This window comes from Nylanderia fulva, unplaced genomic scaffold (assembly GCF_048542155.1).
Source record: "Nylanderia fulva isolate GAGA-0341 unplaced genomic scaffold, ASM4854215v1 Scaffold6, whole genome shotgun sequence".
Taxonomy (NCBI): domain Eukaryota; kingdom Metazoa; phylum Arthropoda; class Insecta; order Hymenoptera; family Formicidae; genus Nylanderia; species Nylanderia fulva.
This window is the reverse complement of record NW_028190698.1, coordinates 2,282,501-2,298,953: the sequence shown is the minus strand read 5'-3', so window position 1 is coordinate 2,298,953 and position 16,453 is coordinate 2,282,501. Positions and strand designations below refer to the sequence as shown.

At 37.4% G+C, this 16,453-nt stretch overlaps 1 protein-coding gene across 5 annotated transcripts in view; it reads left to right on the top strand.

Moving 5' to 3' along the window:
• Axn (protein axin) overlaps nucleotides 1–16,453 on the top strand; it is a 35,239-nt gene that overhangs the window by 13,414 nt on the left and 5,372 nt on the right. The window contains exons 1-4 of one of the 5 annotated variants that reach the window (XM_085487967.1): nucleotides 12,258–12,737; nucleotides 14,684–14,839; nucleotides 15,166–15,967; nucleotides 16,288–16,453. The exon at nucleotides 16,288–16,453 is cut by the window's right edge and continues 32 nt beyond it. In XM_085487967.1, the coding sequence (XP_085344093.1) occupies nucleotides 14,752–14,839; nucleotides 15,166–15,967; nucleotides 16,288–16,453 (1,056 nt within the window). In that variant the 5' untranslated portion in view covers nucleotides 12,258–12,737; nucleotides 14,684–14,751. Of the gene's footprint in view, nucleotides 1–12,257; nucleotides 12,738–12,776; nucleotides 13,409–14,683; nucleotides 14,840–15,165; nucleotides 15,968–16,287 lie in introns of those variants that run through there. The other 4 variants (XM_085487968.1, XM_085487969.1, XM_085487966.1 and 1 more) reach the window with 4 other exon arrangements.

Here is a 16,453-nt window from a genome sequence, read left to right as displayed (position 1 = left end):
TTTTTTTATTAATTGTCTTCAAACAAAAATATTTTGGATTTATAACCCGACGACTAAATATTATTTTTTTTTCTTAACACATTTAATATTCCGATAAAGGAAAAGGTAAGGTCGAAATCATATGTCAACGCGATAATCATGTTCGGATCTTTTATTCCGGAATGCTCGTTGTAAAATATTTTTTTTTGCGGACGAGCGATATATTGTTCAATGGATATTTTTGTGCCGACTTTGGGACTAAAATAATTTTAATACACAAAAAAAGCAAAAAAGAATATTTATTTAAGTGTTCATTTTTTCGAAAACAATTTCACATTTTTTTTCTTTCATCGCGTTTCATTTTTTTATTAATTGTCTTCAAACAAAAATATTTTGGATTTATAACCCGACGACTAAATATTTTTTTTTTTTTCTTAACACATTTAATATTCCGATAAAGGAAAAGGTAAGGTCGAAATCATATGTCAACGCGATAATCATGTTCGAATCTTTTATTTCGGAATATGCTCTTTGTAAAATATTTTTTTTTGCGGACGAGCGATATATTGTTCAATGGATATTTTTGTGCCGACTTTGGGACTAAAATAATTTTAATTCACAAAAAAGCGAAAAAAGAATATTTATTTAAGTGTTCATTTTTCCGAAAACAATTTCACATTTTTTTTCTTTCATCGCGTTTCATTTTTTTATTAATAGTCTTCAAACAAAAATTATTTTGGATTTATAACCTGACGACTAAATATTATTTTTTTTTTCTTAACACATTTAATATTCCGATAAAGGAAAGTAAAGTCGAAATCATATGTCAACGCGATAATCATGTTCGGATCTTTTATCCCGGAATGCTCGTTGTAAAATATTTTTTTTTTGCGGACGAGCGATATATTGTTCAATGGATATTTTTGTGCCGACTTTGGGACTAAAATAATTTTAATTCACAAAAAAAAGCGAAAAAGAATATTTATTTAAGTGTTCACTTTTTCGAAAACAATTTCACATTTTTTTTCTTTCATCGCGTTTCATTTTTTTATTAATTGTCTTCAAACAAAAATTATTTTGAATTTATAACCTGACGACTAAATATTGTTTAACGATAATCTCGATAACGATGAGAACCGATAATGCAATAGAATATGAGAGAAAGGTCACTATCCGTTCCGATTAATAAAAAAAAAAAAACGACCGATTGGTCAGTACTATCGAAAAATCCGAGTTTCCGTTTAAAGATCCTCTTAAGAATTTGCCCTTGTACCTGGACCCTATCATTTTTTTGTTCCGCGTTTTCGACGCCGACGTCTCTTGCCTTCTCTCTCTTTCTCACTCGAGAAAAGAGGGAGAGAGGATGAACAGAGGTGGGAGAGAAGGTGGCGGCGAAGAAGAGACCAGAGCGAGAGAGAGGGTGCAATGCGGCGGAAAGGAAGAAAAAAAGAAACGCGAGGAGAAAGACGGAGATGATGCCTCGTCTCTCTTCCTTGGCTCCTACGGTTCGCTGTAGCTTTCAGTCTCACCGTGTGCGTTGCATAGGACGCATGGATCTCCCGGAGACCCTTCGGTCTCTTGTGTGTTGTGCCGGCAGAATCCTCGTCTCTTCTCAACCGTGATCATTTCATTTGTATGTGAACCAGTCGTCGGTTAGTTTGAAGTGCACGCCCGAAAAGATCATGATCGATGTTTCGTGCAGGAGTGCATTTTATTCCCACGGAGGTATTTATTAATATTTGTGACGTCTGCATGTGTACAAATAAATATTTCAAGGAATGATAATCGTGAGATGAACATTGAAAATCGGCAGTTCAGCAAAGTTTCTTCCGATCTTAAGGGAATTCTCATTTCCGATTTAGCCGAGAAATTTCATACGATCGCGCGATGACGCGTAGCTGCTGTCGCAGGACAATTTTTGACGAAAGGTGACAGGGTGCAAGCAAAGTCGATGATCGATTCGCGAGAACGCGCGTCCCGCCACCGGGAGACTTCGATGCCTCCGTCCGGAAAATCTCGACGCGAGTGATGCAGTCACCCGGACGCGATACTCTATCTGCATCCGATCGGCATCAGGCGTTTCCGAGTCATCAGGGCTGGATGAGTTATCTTTTATTGTTGTACGCGCAGATCGCTCTTTCGTTAGGCGGGAGAAAAACGCGGAGAGAGATCGCGAGAATAATTCTTACTCGGAAGGAAGATTCGATTTGAGTCTCTGAAATCTTCGAACTCGTGGATCTAAGATGATGTTCGGGATTTGCAATATATGGGTTTGAGTTTCAAACAAATTCTGCGAACTGTGATAATTCTAGATAAAGAGAGTCTGCTTCGGAACTGTGATATTATCCAAGTGATGGTATAATGATATATGTCAAACAATAATTGTTCGCGGTGAACTTCAAAAAGAGGAATAAACCGGCTAATAATCATCGGTCAGAACGTAACTTGAGGACGATGACGACGATGATGATGTATGAACGAATCGTATCGCCCAAGTCCCATGAACCGGCACGGAGTCAAGGTATTAATTGCGGTAAATTACTGAAGGCTATTAATTACAGCGCACCAAACGGATCATTAATTGAGACACTTACCGAAAGAGGGGAGATTACTTCCGCTTCGTAATTTCAATTTTTGATACTATTGTCACATGACGTATCATATGAAATGGCATTTAAAATAAATGTATACAAAAGATTGAACTATACAAAAATATATATACAATCTTCTTTTTTCGCTAAAAAAATGTATATGCTAAAATTTTCCAAATTTTTATTTGACATGCTAGCTGCATTAGACACTTATGAAAACAAAATTTTATTTTAACAACAGTGTCATTATGATTTTTATATATTTGAAATTTTAAAGAATTTGATTTTCTATGCAGTCACGCTTTTTAAACTGTGATAATGCAATCGATTAAAATAATTATCTTAACAACTTCAATCGTTATTGAACATATTGCTATATAATTCATCAGCTTGTGATTAATTGCATATACATAAAATGAGATAAATTATTCGAAATATGCGCATCTATTGAGATACTTTATTATATTTTTTTAATTTTTATTATATTTTACTTGTATTTATTTATGTTATATTTTATTTACTATATTTGATTGTATTTATTTTTGTGTGTGGGCGCGTATACGGTATCTTCAAAAAAAGTCGGTCTTTTTAAAAGCCAATAGACTTTTGTAAGACGGCTATTTACAAACAGAGTCGGCATGTTTTATTAAAAGACTACAACTTTTTCTATCTATACCTAAAAACCGATTTCTCAAAAGAGAGCGACAACGCATCCGTACACGGTAATTACTTTAAAATTGCTGTAAAGTTTCCGAGAACGCGGTGCGTTTAGAAGCTTCATAGAACAAAATGTTTTCCTTTTTTTTGTACGTATACAATTACCTTATTCTTTTGACAAATGTGGAGTATCTATGTTAATACTTTTTTTCTTCACCGTTGACTCTTCTGTCATCTTACCGACTCTTGTCTATCTACCTGCAATGACATTGTCTATGATGGGCAAAACCGTATTTGGAAAATTCTGAGAGATACGTCAGGTAGTTGTTTGTTAAGAGGGAAGAAGGGGACTTTGGTTAATACCGACGCGTCGTCTCGAGCGGCCGCCACCTGGGGCGAGCGGTCCCTCAGATGTTCCTTTGAAAGATTTGCAGCCCGGCTTATAGTAAGGTGACATGCGTAAAGTCATCTGGCGATAACGGTGACACGCCTTTGACCGCTTCCGCCTATGTCTCTTCCGTCGTCGTGTACCCTCCGTCCTTCTATCGTGTCGATCGTATCGTCAGTTATCCTGAAAAACACGTTCTCAGATCTGTATCTGAGTGAAAAGCTGACGGATTTTATTAAGCTATGTCCTCACTGGAGCAACAACGAGCGACTTTTTATTCATGTTCCATGTTTTTTTATCAAAGCTGTTCGCTGTTGCTCTAATGAGGACAGAGCTGGAGCTCTATGTCCTCATACTGGAGCAACAACGAGCAATTTTTTGTTGTGGTTTCATGTTTCTTAAAAAAGTTGTTTATCGTTGTTTCAGTGAAGACAGACTTGCATCCTTATTGGAGCAACAACGAGCAACTATTTGTTGATATTCCATGTTTTTTAAAAAGTTGTTTGTTGTTGCTTCAGTAAGGACATAGAGTTGCGTCCTTATTGGAGCAACAACGAGCAACTATTTGTTCAGGTTGAGGTTCCATGTTTCTTAAAAAAATTGCTAGTTGCTGTCGAATATTTCTTAAGCTGTATCCTCACTGGAGCAACGACGAGCAACTGTTTGTTAATGTTCCATGCTTCTTAAAAAGTTGTTCGTTGTTGCTCCAGTGAGGTCATAGAGTTGCATCTTCACTGGAGGAACAACTATTTGTTAATGTTCCATGCTTCTTAAAAAAGTTGCTAGTTGTCGAAAGTTTCTTAAGCTGTGTCCTCACTGGAGCAACAACGAGCAACTGTTAATGTTCCATGCTTCTTGAAAAGTTGTTTTGCTCCAGTGAGGTCATAGAGTTGCATCTTCACTGGAGGAACAACTATTTGTTAATGTTCCATGCTTCTTAAAAAAGTTGCTAGTTGTCGAAAGTTTCTTAAGCTGTGTCCTCACTGGAGCAACAACGAGCAACTGTTTGTTAATGTTCCATGCTTCTTGAAAAGTTGTTCGTTGTTGCTCCAGTGAGGTCATAGAGTTGCATCTTCACTGGAGCAACAACTATTTGTTAATGTTCCATGCTTCTTAAAAAAGTTGCTAGTTGTCGAAAGTTTCTTAAACTGCTTCCTCACTAGAACAACAACGAACAAAGAATTTTTGTTGATGTTCACGCTTCTTAAAAAAGTTGCTTGTTAGTCCAATGAGGACGTAGCTGTAGAGAGAGAGAGAGAAAGAGAGATGAGACACTTTGAAGGCTCGCGTTCCTTGAAATGTCAATCGCGCGATACATTTTAGTTGCTCTGAATCAATCTTTCCGCTGTATACACTACGTAATCCTTATGAATATTAATGATATGATAATATATAAATATCACACATTACACAGAGACATTAATATGAATGATAATTAATTCCGTTATATGAAACATTGAGCATGATAAATTGCAATCGGTATTAAATCAATCAAATACGATAATTGAAACGTGAAAGCAGCAAATCTGTTCCGTGCAAAAATTTTCAAAGCCACCACGTCGGCATCGCAACGTTTTGAAAAGCTCGAGTCTTTGTTTTTAACAAATAAATGCGAGAGAATCTATGTGAAAAGGTTAAATAGAGGTCGCAAGAAAGAAGGAAAAAGGATTGGCCGAGGGAGAGAGACCGGGGGTATCTCAGAAATGCGCTCTCGGGCGCGTAAAAGAGATTTCGCCGACGTTGCTCTCCGTAGAGAGACGAAACAGAGAGGTCGAAGGGACTACTTCGCGAACCGGAGCGACGAGAGGAGAAGCGGCGCGAATAAGAGAGCGAGGCGGGAAGAAAGAAAGAAAGAAAGCAAGAAAGGACGGAGAATCGCGAAGAGGAGGACGCGCAGCGAGAGAGGGTTAGCTGAAAGGGTTAGAGCTGAATGGGAGCCGTGTGTGTATGCTTTCCTCGTTTGAGAAACCTTCGTCCAGGGCCGTAAAGGGGAGAGAGAGAGAGAGAGAGATCGCGACTCTCTAAAATTCAGTCTGTATGCGATAAACCCCCAGCGTTCGTAATTATTTAACACCCGTTAAGGGAATACTGACTGTGTCTGTTTTATCGACAAATATTATTTTTATTCAACTATTTATTGGCTATACAGAATGAAAAATTCTTTACTGGAATTAAAGTATTTGTAATAACAAATCTGGGCTACTATATATTTTTCAAGAACCAAGAGAGTTAAATTATATAGTTTTCTTTGCAGTTAAGTTGGATCGATCTAATGCAAAAGACTGATAAATCTTTTTTTTTATATACATATATAGTAGCGACCAGATTTGTTATGAATACTTTAATCGTAGTAAATGATTTTTCATTCTGTATAGCCAATAAATAGTTTAATGGAAAAAATTGTTGTCGATATCAGAGCATCCCCTTAAACGACAGACCGGTGTCCACTATACATATACGTCTTCGCCACGCCGTATATGGGGTAATAGTGAGAGCGACTCGATTGGTCCTCATCTCCTCGCCGATATTCATACGGCTTCGAATCGATCGCGGAAGGTTCATACAGGGTGATCCGAAAAGCGAGGAATTTGAAAATGTTAATATTTGTCGAGTTAGTTTATAAACACGACGATGTGACACGTCTGCTTGAAACGCGTTAAGATTGACAATTATCGCTTTCGGTTTTATTAGATTTAACGATACGTAGACGTAAAGTAAAAGAGAGATGAGATAAGCGCGCTTTTGTTGGGTACCGAAACGTTTACGGTACCGCGACGAATCGAGTTTTCGGTTCGCCGCATCGCGGTGTATCTCCGTTCCTAAAGGAACGGACTTCTTTTACCTGCCTGCTGCGACGGGCCTGTCCTTCCTAGAAAACGTCTACCGTTTTGGGATGCTGCGATCTTTCGCAGTGTTTTTCGAGGCGGGAAAAGCTGTCTGTATAATCCTGACGATTTCATTACTCTAATCTTATCCATAAACACAATATTGAAAATCGAAGGTCTTACTGCTTTCGTTAATATTCTCGTATATTATTACGAAAAATAAAATTAAAAAAAAAAAAAAAAAAATCCAAGTTTACGTCTCCTCGCTTTTCATCTCTCGCGCCGTAAAGCGCCGCTCTATAATTAGAATTTCGAAGGAGAGAAAGAAGAAGAGACGCGGCTTTCGTCGAGCGCTCGTCGTCGGCGACGAACCGTGGCCGGACCCCCCCGGTTACGCGCTCGGGACACCCGTTAGAACGCGCGGCGCGGCGGAGACTCTCGAACCGCGCGCGGCTCGCCGAGCCGAGGCGTTCCGAAAACCTGTAATTACGGACCCGGCGTACATCAAGCGGTGCCGCCGCCAGCCGCCGGCCGAGGCCTACGCGTCTTCCGTCTCTCTTTTTATATCCGTTTCTTTTCCCCGCCTTTCTCCTGCCTCCCTCTCGCGCTTCTCTCCATCGACTTCTCCGTTCCCTCCCCGTTCATCTCTCGTAATTCTTCCCCTCCAAACCCCATCAGGGCCGTACTGTCGCTGAGGGTAAGGCAAGTCGAAATATGTGTGGATCGTTTGGATAGTCGATTCCTTGCGAATGTCCCCTTGTGTCGATTTATTGAAATTGGAGCAAAAATTGTGTATGTTCTATGAGGATTTATATAATTAATTTATATGTGAAGATTAATATTAATTTTGGGTGTAAACTAGTTTTTAATTCTTCGTGAAACAATTTGTCAGTCTGTAAATTTTTAATTGTACGCTAATCTATAACGAGAGATAATAAGTGTCTATTACAGATATTAAGCACCGTATCTGTACGTCGTGTGCCATTTCGTTTCTTCTCTTCTGCTATCGGTATCTATCCTATCTTAAGCTGCGTCCTCACTGGAGCAATAACGAACAACTTTATGTGGGTGTTCCATGTTTCTTAAAAAAGTTGCTAGTTGTTACTGAAAGTTTCTTAGTTTCTCGCTACTTCTGTTTCCAGCAACAAAAATTGCTGCTTGTTTCCATTCAAAGCGGTAAAGATAAAAGAAAAGTTGCTAGTTGTTAGATAGATAGATCTATCTATCTATCTATATCTATATTATCTATTTATCTATCTATATTAGATAGATCTATCTATCTATATTACTCCAATTTAATGCATCATCCTCCGAACTCTTAAAAGAGTGCTAATCATTCTATTATCGACTTTGTTTAATGTAATCATTTTAATACAACCTATACGTTTATCAAATATTTGTTTACACAACTGCCAATTCGATATCATATAATTTTATTGTTACATCTGATCGGAGCGATTGCTGAAAAATCATCATCCTCCGAACTCTTAAAAGAGTGCTAATCATTCTATTATCGACTTTGTTTAATGTTATCATTTTAATACAACCTATACGTTTATCAAATATTTGTTCACACAACTGCCAGTTCGATATTATATAATTTTATTGTTACATCTGATCGGAGCGATTGCTGAAAAATCATCATCCTCCGAACTCTTAAAAGAGTGCTAATCATTCTATTATCGACTTTGTTTAATGTAATCATTTTAATACAACTTCTACGTTTATCAAATATTTGTTCACACAACTGCCAGTTCGATATTATATAATTTTATTGTTACATTTGATCGGAGCGATTGCTGAAAAATATAGAAAGGAGAAACTCTCGCACTCTCTTGGGAGTTCCGCTCGAGGAATGGAACTCGCGTCGTTGATCGCGACGTACAAAAAGCCGGCGTGTCAGCGGCCGCATAGAGAGGTGTATCGTCGGATGGCCTTTAAGATTCCTCTTCGTCCGCCCGATGCGCCTTTCTTCTTCCCGCAGCATCAGCTCGGCTCTCGTCTCCCGTTTTTTCGAAAGAATCTTAATCGCTCGCCGATAAACGACCCTCGCGAGAGATCGGGAGCGAGACCGGCGGTGTTGCTGCTCGTTCTCGCTTTCAATCCGTTTATATCTCCGCTTTCTAATCTCTTTCAATCATTCTTAATTATGCGTATGTATACACGTACATATTTGAGAGAATTTTAATTATATATACTCGTACCATAATTCTAATCGAGATAATTTAATCGCATCTCGGTGTTAATAATCCCTTTTTAGATTCTCTCGTTTCCTTATTTTGTAAATGAATTTTCAAGTCGCTGCGAGAAGGAGAGAGAAATTTCCGATAGAGATCGAAGATCTATTAGCGCGAAAAACAATTGCATTTAAGTAAAATAAATAAGAGAGAGCTATCGTGAACTCTCCCTAACGGGGGATGAAAAATGGATCGCGCGAATATATCGGGTGAATCCGTAGAGAAACAGCGGGAGGCGAGGTTTCGCGGCGAATCACACAGGCAGATCACTCGAGTGGCTTCGGATGAGCAAATCATTTCGCGATGGTCCTCCACGAGACGGCGTTTCAAAGCGCGTTCTCGACAATCCCAGCGTTGCGCATCTCATACAGCGAAAGAGAGACCGAAGGGCTCTGCCAATTCTCATTTCCCGCTTTCATCTCCGAAATGCTGTCTTTCGCGAGTCGATTGATCGCGGATATGGCACGCGTTGCACCTTTTGAAAAATGCAATGCGATCGATCGCTCATTAGTTTGTTTATTATTATTGCATAGGACATGATTTCGTTATATGCACTGTGAAAACAAATTTGTTAACTTGGCTAAACCTTTTAACTAAATTACTATTTTGTTAAATTGAACATATATTGGTATTTAATTCAAATATACATATATACGTTTTGTTATATTTAATTTAAATATTTGTACATGTTCCATTAACAAAATAATATTTGAGTAAAATTATCAATTAATTCATACATATCTATCTTTTTCTCTCTCTTTTTATTTCTTTGTCGAGAATCTTTGATTTATTTATATTACTTCATAATTATATACTAACTTCGAAAGATGTAGAATATGATTAAAAAAGAAAAAAATTTGAGTATATAACAAAAATGTTACTATTATCACATATTATCTAAATGACATAAAATAAATTTAAACTCCCATAATATAGAAAATTATTATATTGTAGTAGTCTATAAATAAATGTTATTTTACAATGAAGGTTTATATTGCACGACTTATTGCATTTGAATAGCTCAGTTAAAATGTTCTTATCTATTTGATATCTTTAATTTCTTTATTTAAAAATTTATTTTCTGTTATCTTATACTTTGCATCTCCCGGGATGTTGTACAGAACTTTAGTCGGTAATATCGCATCTAGTAAACAGGACTTTTTATCGTGGCACAACAGCTGTTTCTCGCATTGCATCCCGATGGCGGTAACGAACCCGCGATATTCTCGATAGCTCGCGATTATCGACTACCGCACCGCAGTCTCCGTTATCTGCGTCTATTTTGTCATTAATTTGACACTTGAAAAAATTATTAATTATCGCGTTTTTTTTTATTATTCAATATATTCCTTAACCAATGCGTATATATTTATAAAATTTTAATCAGATATCGCGAGATACACAAATAGCGAATTTTTTTTCTTCAATTAACTATAAAACAAATCCTACAACAATTCCCACTTTCTTGCGTATTCGAGAGTTGATCGATCGGACACTCGCCGAAGCGTTTACATCCCAACACGTGTCTCTATACAAGCATCGGATATCGGCGGTGACCGGAAGCCGCCGATGCAAATTCCTTGGAATTGAAAGTCACGAAGGTGTGAATTTTAATATCATATCGGGGGAGAGAAGAAGAGATCGACTCTTTTTCGCGCGAACGGACACGGGAATTCTCGCGAATTCTTCGCCGCATATACGCGGCTTTAACACGCCTCGACGGATCTTAATATCTCGTCGAATGTGTCCCTTATAATTCCTTCTCCGCGGTATGTGTTTCGCGCGTCCTTTCGTATTCTCAAGCGAGATCTCGACGTCGTCGACCGCGCGAAACGGACCTGATTTCACGCCGGACCGAACCGCGATCTCTCATACTCATAGCCACTTCACTGTAAAATTGGCAAGTGAAGCGAATATATTTCGAATTTTATATTATTCTATAAATTTATTTAAAAAAACAATTAAATTGAATTAAATTATATGCATTTTTTATTTTATTTATTTATTTTTAATTAAAACGTTGATTTGTTAACATTCGATGTTTTATAAAAGAGCTACATATATATCTATTATATTTTGCATGCAAAAATTGAGTAATTTATTTATACAGCTTTTATATGCCAAAATTGAAAAAAAAACAGGAATTTAATGATAAAATTACACGATTAAGAAAATATATAAAAATTCGAAATTTTTGATTCATTATTGTAAATAATTTACAGCGTAACGTGCGTAATATATAATCGTGGCGAATAAAATAATTATAAAGATTGGACTAAAAGAGTAGCTTTTGCAATTACGTGACATCCCTATCCGGAGCAAAATTCTATCTCTTTACTGCGGTTAATCCTCGACTTCAAAGAAAACGCGCAAAGCGACAGATTGAAAGGAAAAGCACGCGTTCCGATAAGGATATCACGCAATTGGAGAGTCGCCGAGCCGGAAAAGGTTTAATATATTCTCTGGTCCTTCAGGAAGAGCACAGGAAGTATGAGAATTAAAGTTATTAAATGGAATGGCGATGACGGTGGTAATGGTTGTTCGGCGGAATATTAAGACACGTACATCAGATATAAACATCATCCGCGTAATTCGTTAGCGCGACGCGAACATAATTTTAATTTGAGCATCTCTTTCTCCCTTTTATATGCATGTATTTGACTAATGACATTCGTCCCGCGTTATGTAATGATTCCCGCGGCGCGCTGACATACTATAATTAAAAATCATGAAAGTAAACGCGACGAACTATTAAGAGAGGAGGAATCTTCTCGATTTGAGGGTGTAAATGTAAAGAGAGGGCGGGGAGGGATGAATTTCTTTAAACCTTGTAATTTTGTAATCTCTCCAGTTATCGATTTCCCTTACGCAATTAAATCTAAGAGAGGGTATACGAACGAATTTTTTTTCTCGAGCGAAGATTGGAAAGGGATTAGCGCGATTAATGATGTTGATTAAAGAAATTACAATTATAATGTCTTTAAGAGGATCACGTAAAATATTTATTCAGAATGTAAAATTGTAATTATTTTTATCTCTTTCACAGTTTAGTATATAATAATTTATATTGATTTAATTTGTGATTTACAAAGTTGATGCATTTCTAAAAATTTAATAATAAAATTCAGTAGCAAATTTTAATATCGCGTGTTTGTAATTAATAATGAATTTTGATGTTTTAATATAAAATTATATTAATATTATAATATAAAATTTATATTAAATTTATATTATAAATATATAAATATATAATAATAAAAAAAGTCTTGTGATGAAAGCTTTTCCTAGCAAATGCACCTGTCATTGGTGTCAATCAAATGACCACGTGGGTTCTTTTGACAGTTCGAATGACACGTGTTAGAATATACTTCATTTTTATGATAATAATATATTCTAGTAATAGCAGATATGAAATGTCAATTTACTATTTATCTCACACGCATAAATAATGAAGTTCTTCTCTGCACACCCTCTCTTATGGAAATTCGAAAACGATCGGCAAAACAGATTGTTCCGTTTGCAACTTCGCGATGTCCCTTATCGCGCGACAGATGGCGACACCGAACTGTCAAATTTGGAGGAGAAAAATGGATCAGGTTCTCGGAGTATAAATATCGTACGCGTTGTTTGAAATATAACGATTGATAACAGCTTAACAGCTAATTCATTGTTAGGATCGGATACGGGATCAGTTCGCTTTCTCGGTGGAGAAAGAGAGAGAGATGTCGTTTGGTTACGTGAAAAAATCGGCGAATAAGAGAGCAACAATAACAATAACGAGGCCGGCAAGAACAATCGTACAGCGAAACGTGTTTCCTCGTCTCCACAAACAAGGGAGGAAGACACGTGAATCGAAGAGATCCTCCGTCCGTCCGAGGATGAACGCGCAGATCTTCTCAGACAATGAAAAAATATCCGCGAGCGAATTGATGCGGCTGGGAAAGCTTCTTAAGTTAATACCTTGCTGTTGCTGACAAACATTTTTCTCCTCCGTTTCGCTGAAAGGGGGAAAATCTTTATCTGTTTGATTATGAGAGACCGGTTCTTGCTCGTAAAAGAGGTACAATCAGAGAAATTCCGAGTCGATTACGACGTGGCTATTGTTTGTAAAAGTATAGCGATTGTTCGGAGAATTTTCAAGCAGTCGCCAAGATTGATTTCTTTATATATATTTTTCCTTCTTTCTTGTCATACAGACATTAGTAGTTAGATAGATGTAATTAGATGCAATTATAGAACAAGTAAGGTGATATATTCTTCATGTTGATTGAAAATGATTCTTCTATCATTTTTCTATGCTTGTGTCTTATGATTCTGATTCTATAATGCCATATATTATATATATTTATAGTGAATCCTTTGGAAACAGTTAATATTGGAAGTAAAGACTAGAGGATATTGGTTCTTTTTAGGAATGATATATGAAAGCACTTCTCATGAGGCATCTTGCTGGAAATCTGAGTCAATGTAGTCCGCAAGGATTCTAGATTCTACCCCTACTCTGTCACAACGCTATATCAATGTGGCGTCAGTCCTGGTCAGGACGCAGCCTTCGTTCAGTGTGCCTCCAGCAGTGGTTTGGAAGGTATCGCAGGCTCTTATAATCTAACAAAGAGATTTTTGCAGTGTTTGCAGTTAATAGAATTGCTCCACTTTCATCGGAATCATAATACATCCTTGTAGATTTAATAAATTTGAAGGCTGCTTGTGTTAGATTCCACCATAAAGATGGTATGTATTCTGATTCTTCTCTTTTGACTCAGGTAAATGTGCAGTGAAGTGAGATGATGCGTTATGACAGTTTCTCATTTTATATTTCTTTCCTTGTATGGGTCGGGATCAAATTTCCACACTTATTAGAGAGCTGTACCTTCTCTCTCCAATAGCCCCACAATAACAACAGGCATATGGCATAGTAATATTAAAATTATTAACTTATAAATTGTTACAAATCAGTGATATAAATTTATTACATACACTATGTGAGTATATATAAAGAATTTTTCTTGTAAATTTGTATAATTAATATTATATGTACATATATGCAGTTTGAGTATATAAGTTTTGATCTTTTATTGTAATTTGAGTTGCATTAATGTAATAGAAGCAGCAATTGTTAATTGTGCATACAAGGAGCAATATCCCTTACTCAAGTATATAGTTGCACATTTGCCACTTAAGGTATGGGTCATGTGAACCATATTTCTATGCCCTGCTGTAACAAAGGGGCAGACCCCAGAGATATAATGGCCTTTTCTTCCGCAGATTGCCTTACCTCATAAACCTATTAATATTTTTCTGCTATGTTAGGTCTCGATTTCAGTAATATACAGGATATTAAATTCAAGAAAAATAGATATAGACATTTTCAGAGCTGGTAAGAGCATTCAATGGATTGCGTTATAGGTTTGGATCAATACCACAGAAAATGGTCTGCGCAACAGACCAAGGGGTGTTCATATATATATGTATACGCAGAGATGCATCCCTCTGCGCAGCCTGCTAGGAGATGGTTCCTGGAGCTACGCTCCACCCTTATAGTTCCTGACAACAGAAAAAGCCTCCCTTAGCTGCTTAATTGAGAGATATGACTCACCGCAGAGCTCCATCGATCCAGCATCCCAGATTTCTATTCTTTGTTAGCACGTACCAACTCTGCTTCTCTCCGCAGAGTTCTAACTACATTGAAATCAATAAACTCTTTATATTTTTTTGTTTAGCAGACATTTATACTAGTAATAAAAATATTAAACATACAATCTTTCAGATTTTATTTCAATTCGTATATTTTATTTTTCTTTCCATCAAAATGTAATTTATTAATTATAAAGGTTATTGATTGAATACAGATGTTTTGTTTCATTGTGATTAAATGAAATACATATCTTGGCGGTTGTTTTTATGTAATTACATATTTGTATTGTTTCACACATTGTATTTTGTTGTAAAACTACAAAATGTTATGACAGTCAGATATTTATATTGCAAAATCTCTGTATGTTTTAGGTCGGGACTAACCATGTCCTCTAAGAGACATCGCGGGCGAATATTAAGTATAGATAACAAAATAGTACATGAAGGCTATAATAGATAGGATGAGTGCATCTCGACACAACGAAGCGCGTTGCTTCAATGAGAACTCTCCCAGGCCACCAGTGCCAGGTAAGATGAAACTTAAATTAAATGAGACGAAAGGGCAGAATATATGCATGTGAAAGAAAGCTACATGAGTCTATATTAACTAATTTTTTTTTTTTTTTTTACAACGTAACTTAAAACTTTTATATTATTTTTTGTAAAAAAAATCTTATAATTTTACAAAATATCTTCAAAAAAGTTACAATATAGAGATTATTAGATTTTGTTGATAATTTATAACTTTTTCTATTGCACGACAATAATAGATTAATCTAAATGCTTGATATTTATTTTAGAACAAATATATCAATATGCTGTGAAACTTTATTCAAATAAAGTTTCCATTTTAGGAGAAGAAACCGGAAGCTATGTCAGCCGGATCCGTCCACAGAGTCCCGCTCTGACACCTAGACGTTCTTCTTTCGCGACACCGCACGCCTCCAGCGGTGATTGCGATGCTTCCGCGCCATTGGGATTCGAACCGGAGGGTTGTTGCGGAACCACTACCATGGAGAGCAATTCGCCTCCCGCTTATGCAAGATGGGCGAGAAATCTGCACTCCCTGTTAGAGGATCCGGTGGGTCTGGAGCTATTCAAGAAGTACCTGGATCAAGAGGGCCACTTGGATCCGCTCAATTTCTGGTTTGCCTGCGAGGGTCTCAAGGAGCAGAAAGACGTTGACAGGATCTCGCAGCTGGTGAAGCTCATCTACCGAAGGTTTTTTCTCAAGTCTCAGCTAACCATATCGGAGGATGTGATGAAGGAGGCGGATCGGCGGGTCAAGGAAGGCCGCGCCGATCAGAAGGTCTTCGATATCGTGCAGCTGGAAGTCGAACGACTGATCAACGAGACGACGTATCCCAATTTCCTTCAGTCCGACGTGTACCTCCACTATGTTCAATCCTGCCAGAATACCGATTCGGGCGGTTGTCCGAGTTCAGGCTCGGGCAGCCGCGAGATGTCCATCTCCTGCGGTCCGAGTCTACTGCCTACTGTGCACGAAGACAGCGAGTACGACTTCATGCAAAATTCACATTCGACTTGCGGAACACCTGGAGAACTGAGGGAATTAAGATTAACCAAAGATGTCCTGATGGCTACCCAACAGAGTAGAGCGATGGATCTACGACCAAAACCGGAGGCGTTCGCAGGGTATATATAATTGCGCTTTTCTTAAAATTACCGAGCCTTACTACTTGAAATACCATTCGTCGTTCTGTACAGTACGCTTCAGATCAGTTCTGCGATGAATGCCTTAGCAGCGCTATCTTTTTGAAGCTTGATGTGATGAAACTCTTGCATAATCTAAATTAAATTTTAAGTTTACATTTTATTGTCACCGATTCCCGAGCAATTGACATCGTCGAAAGATTCTTCCCCCCAGCCTCCCCCCGTAATAACATTTTTTTTTAATTTTATTTTGTTTTATTTTTGTTTGTAATAATATCCCATTTTTTAACTTATTTATTTAGTTTTCGTTTTGCTGTTTTGCGTGGCATTTGTAGCATTTACTTGCAACATGGGACTAGTCCGTATCACATGCACGTATCCAGATTGCACGCACAATATTCCTCCTACAATCCAGTATCCAGACAGGATTCCGAGCTTCAGAGTTTGAGCAGTGATGCACGTACCGAA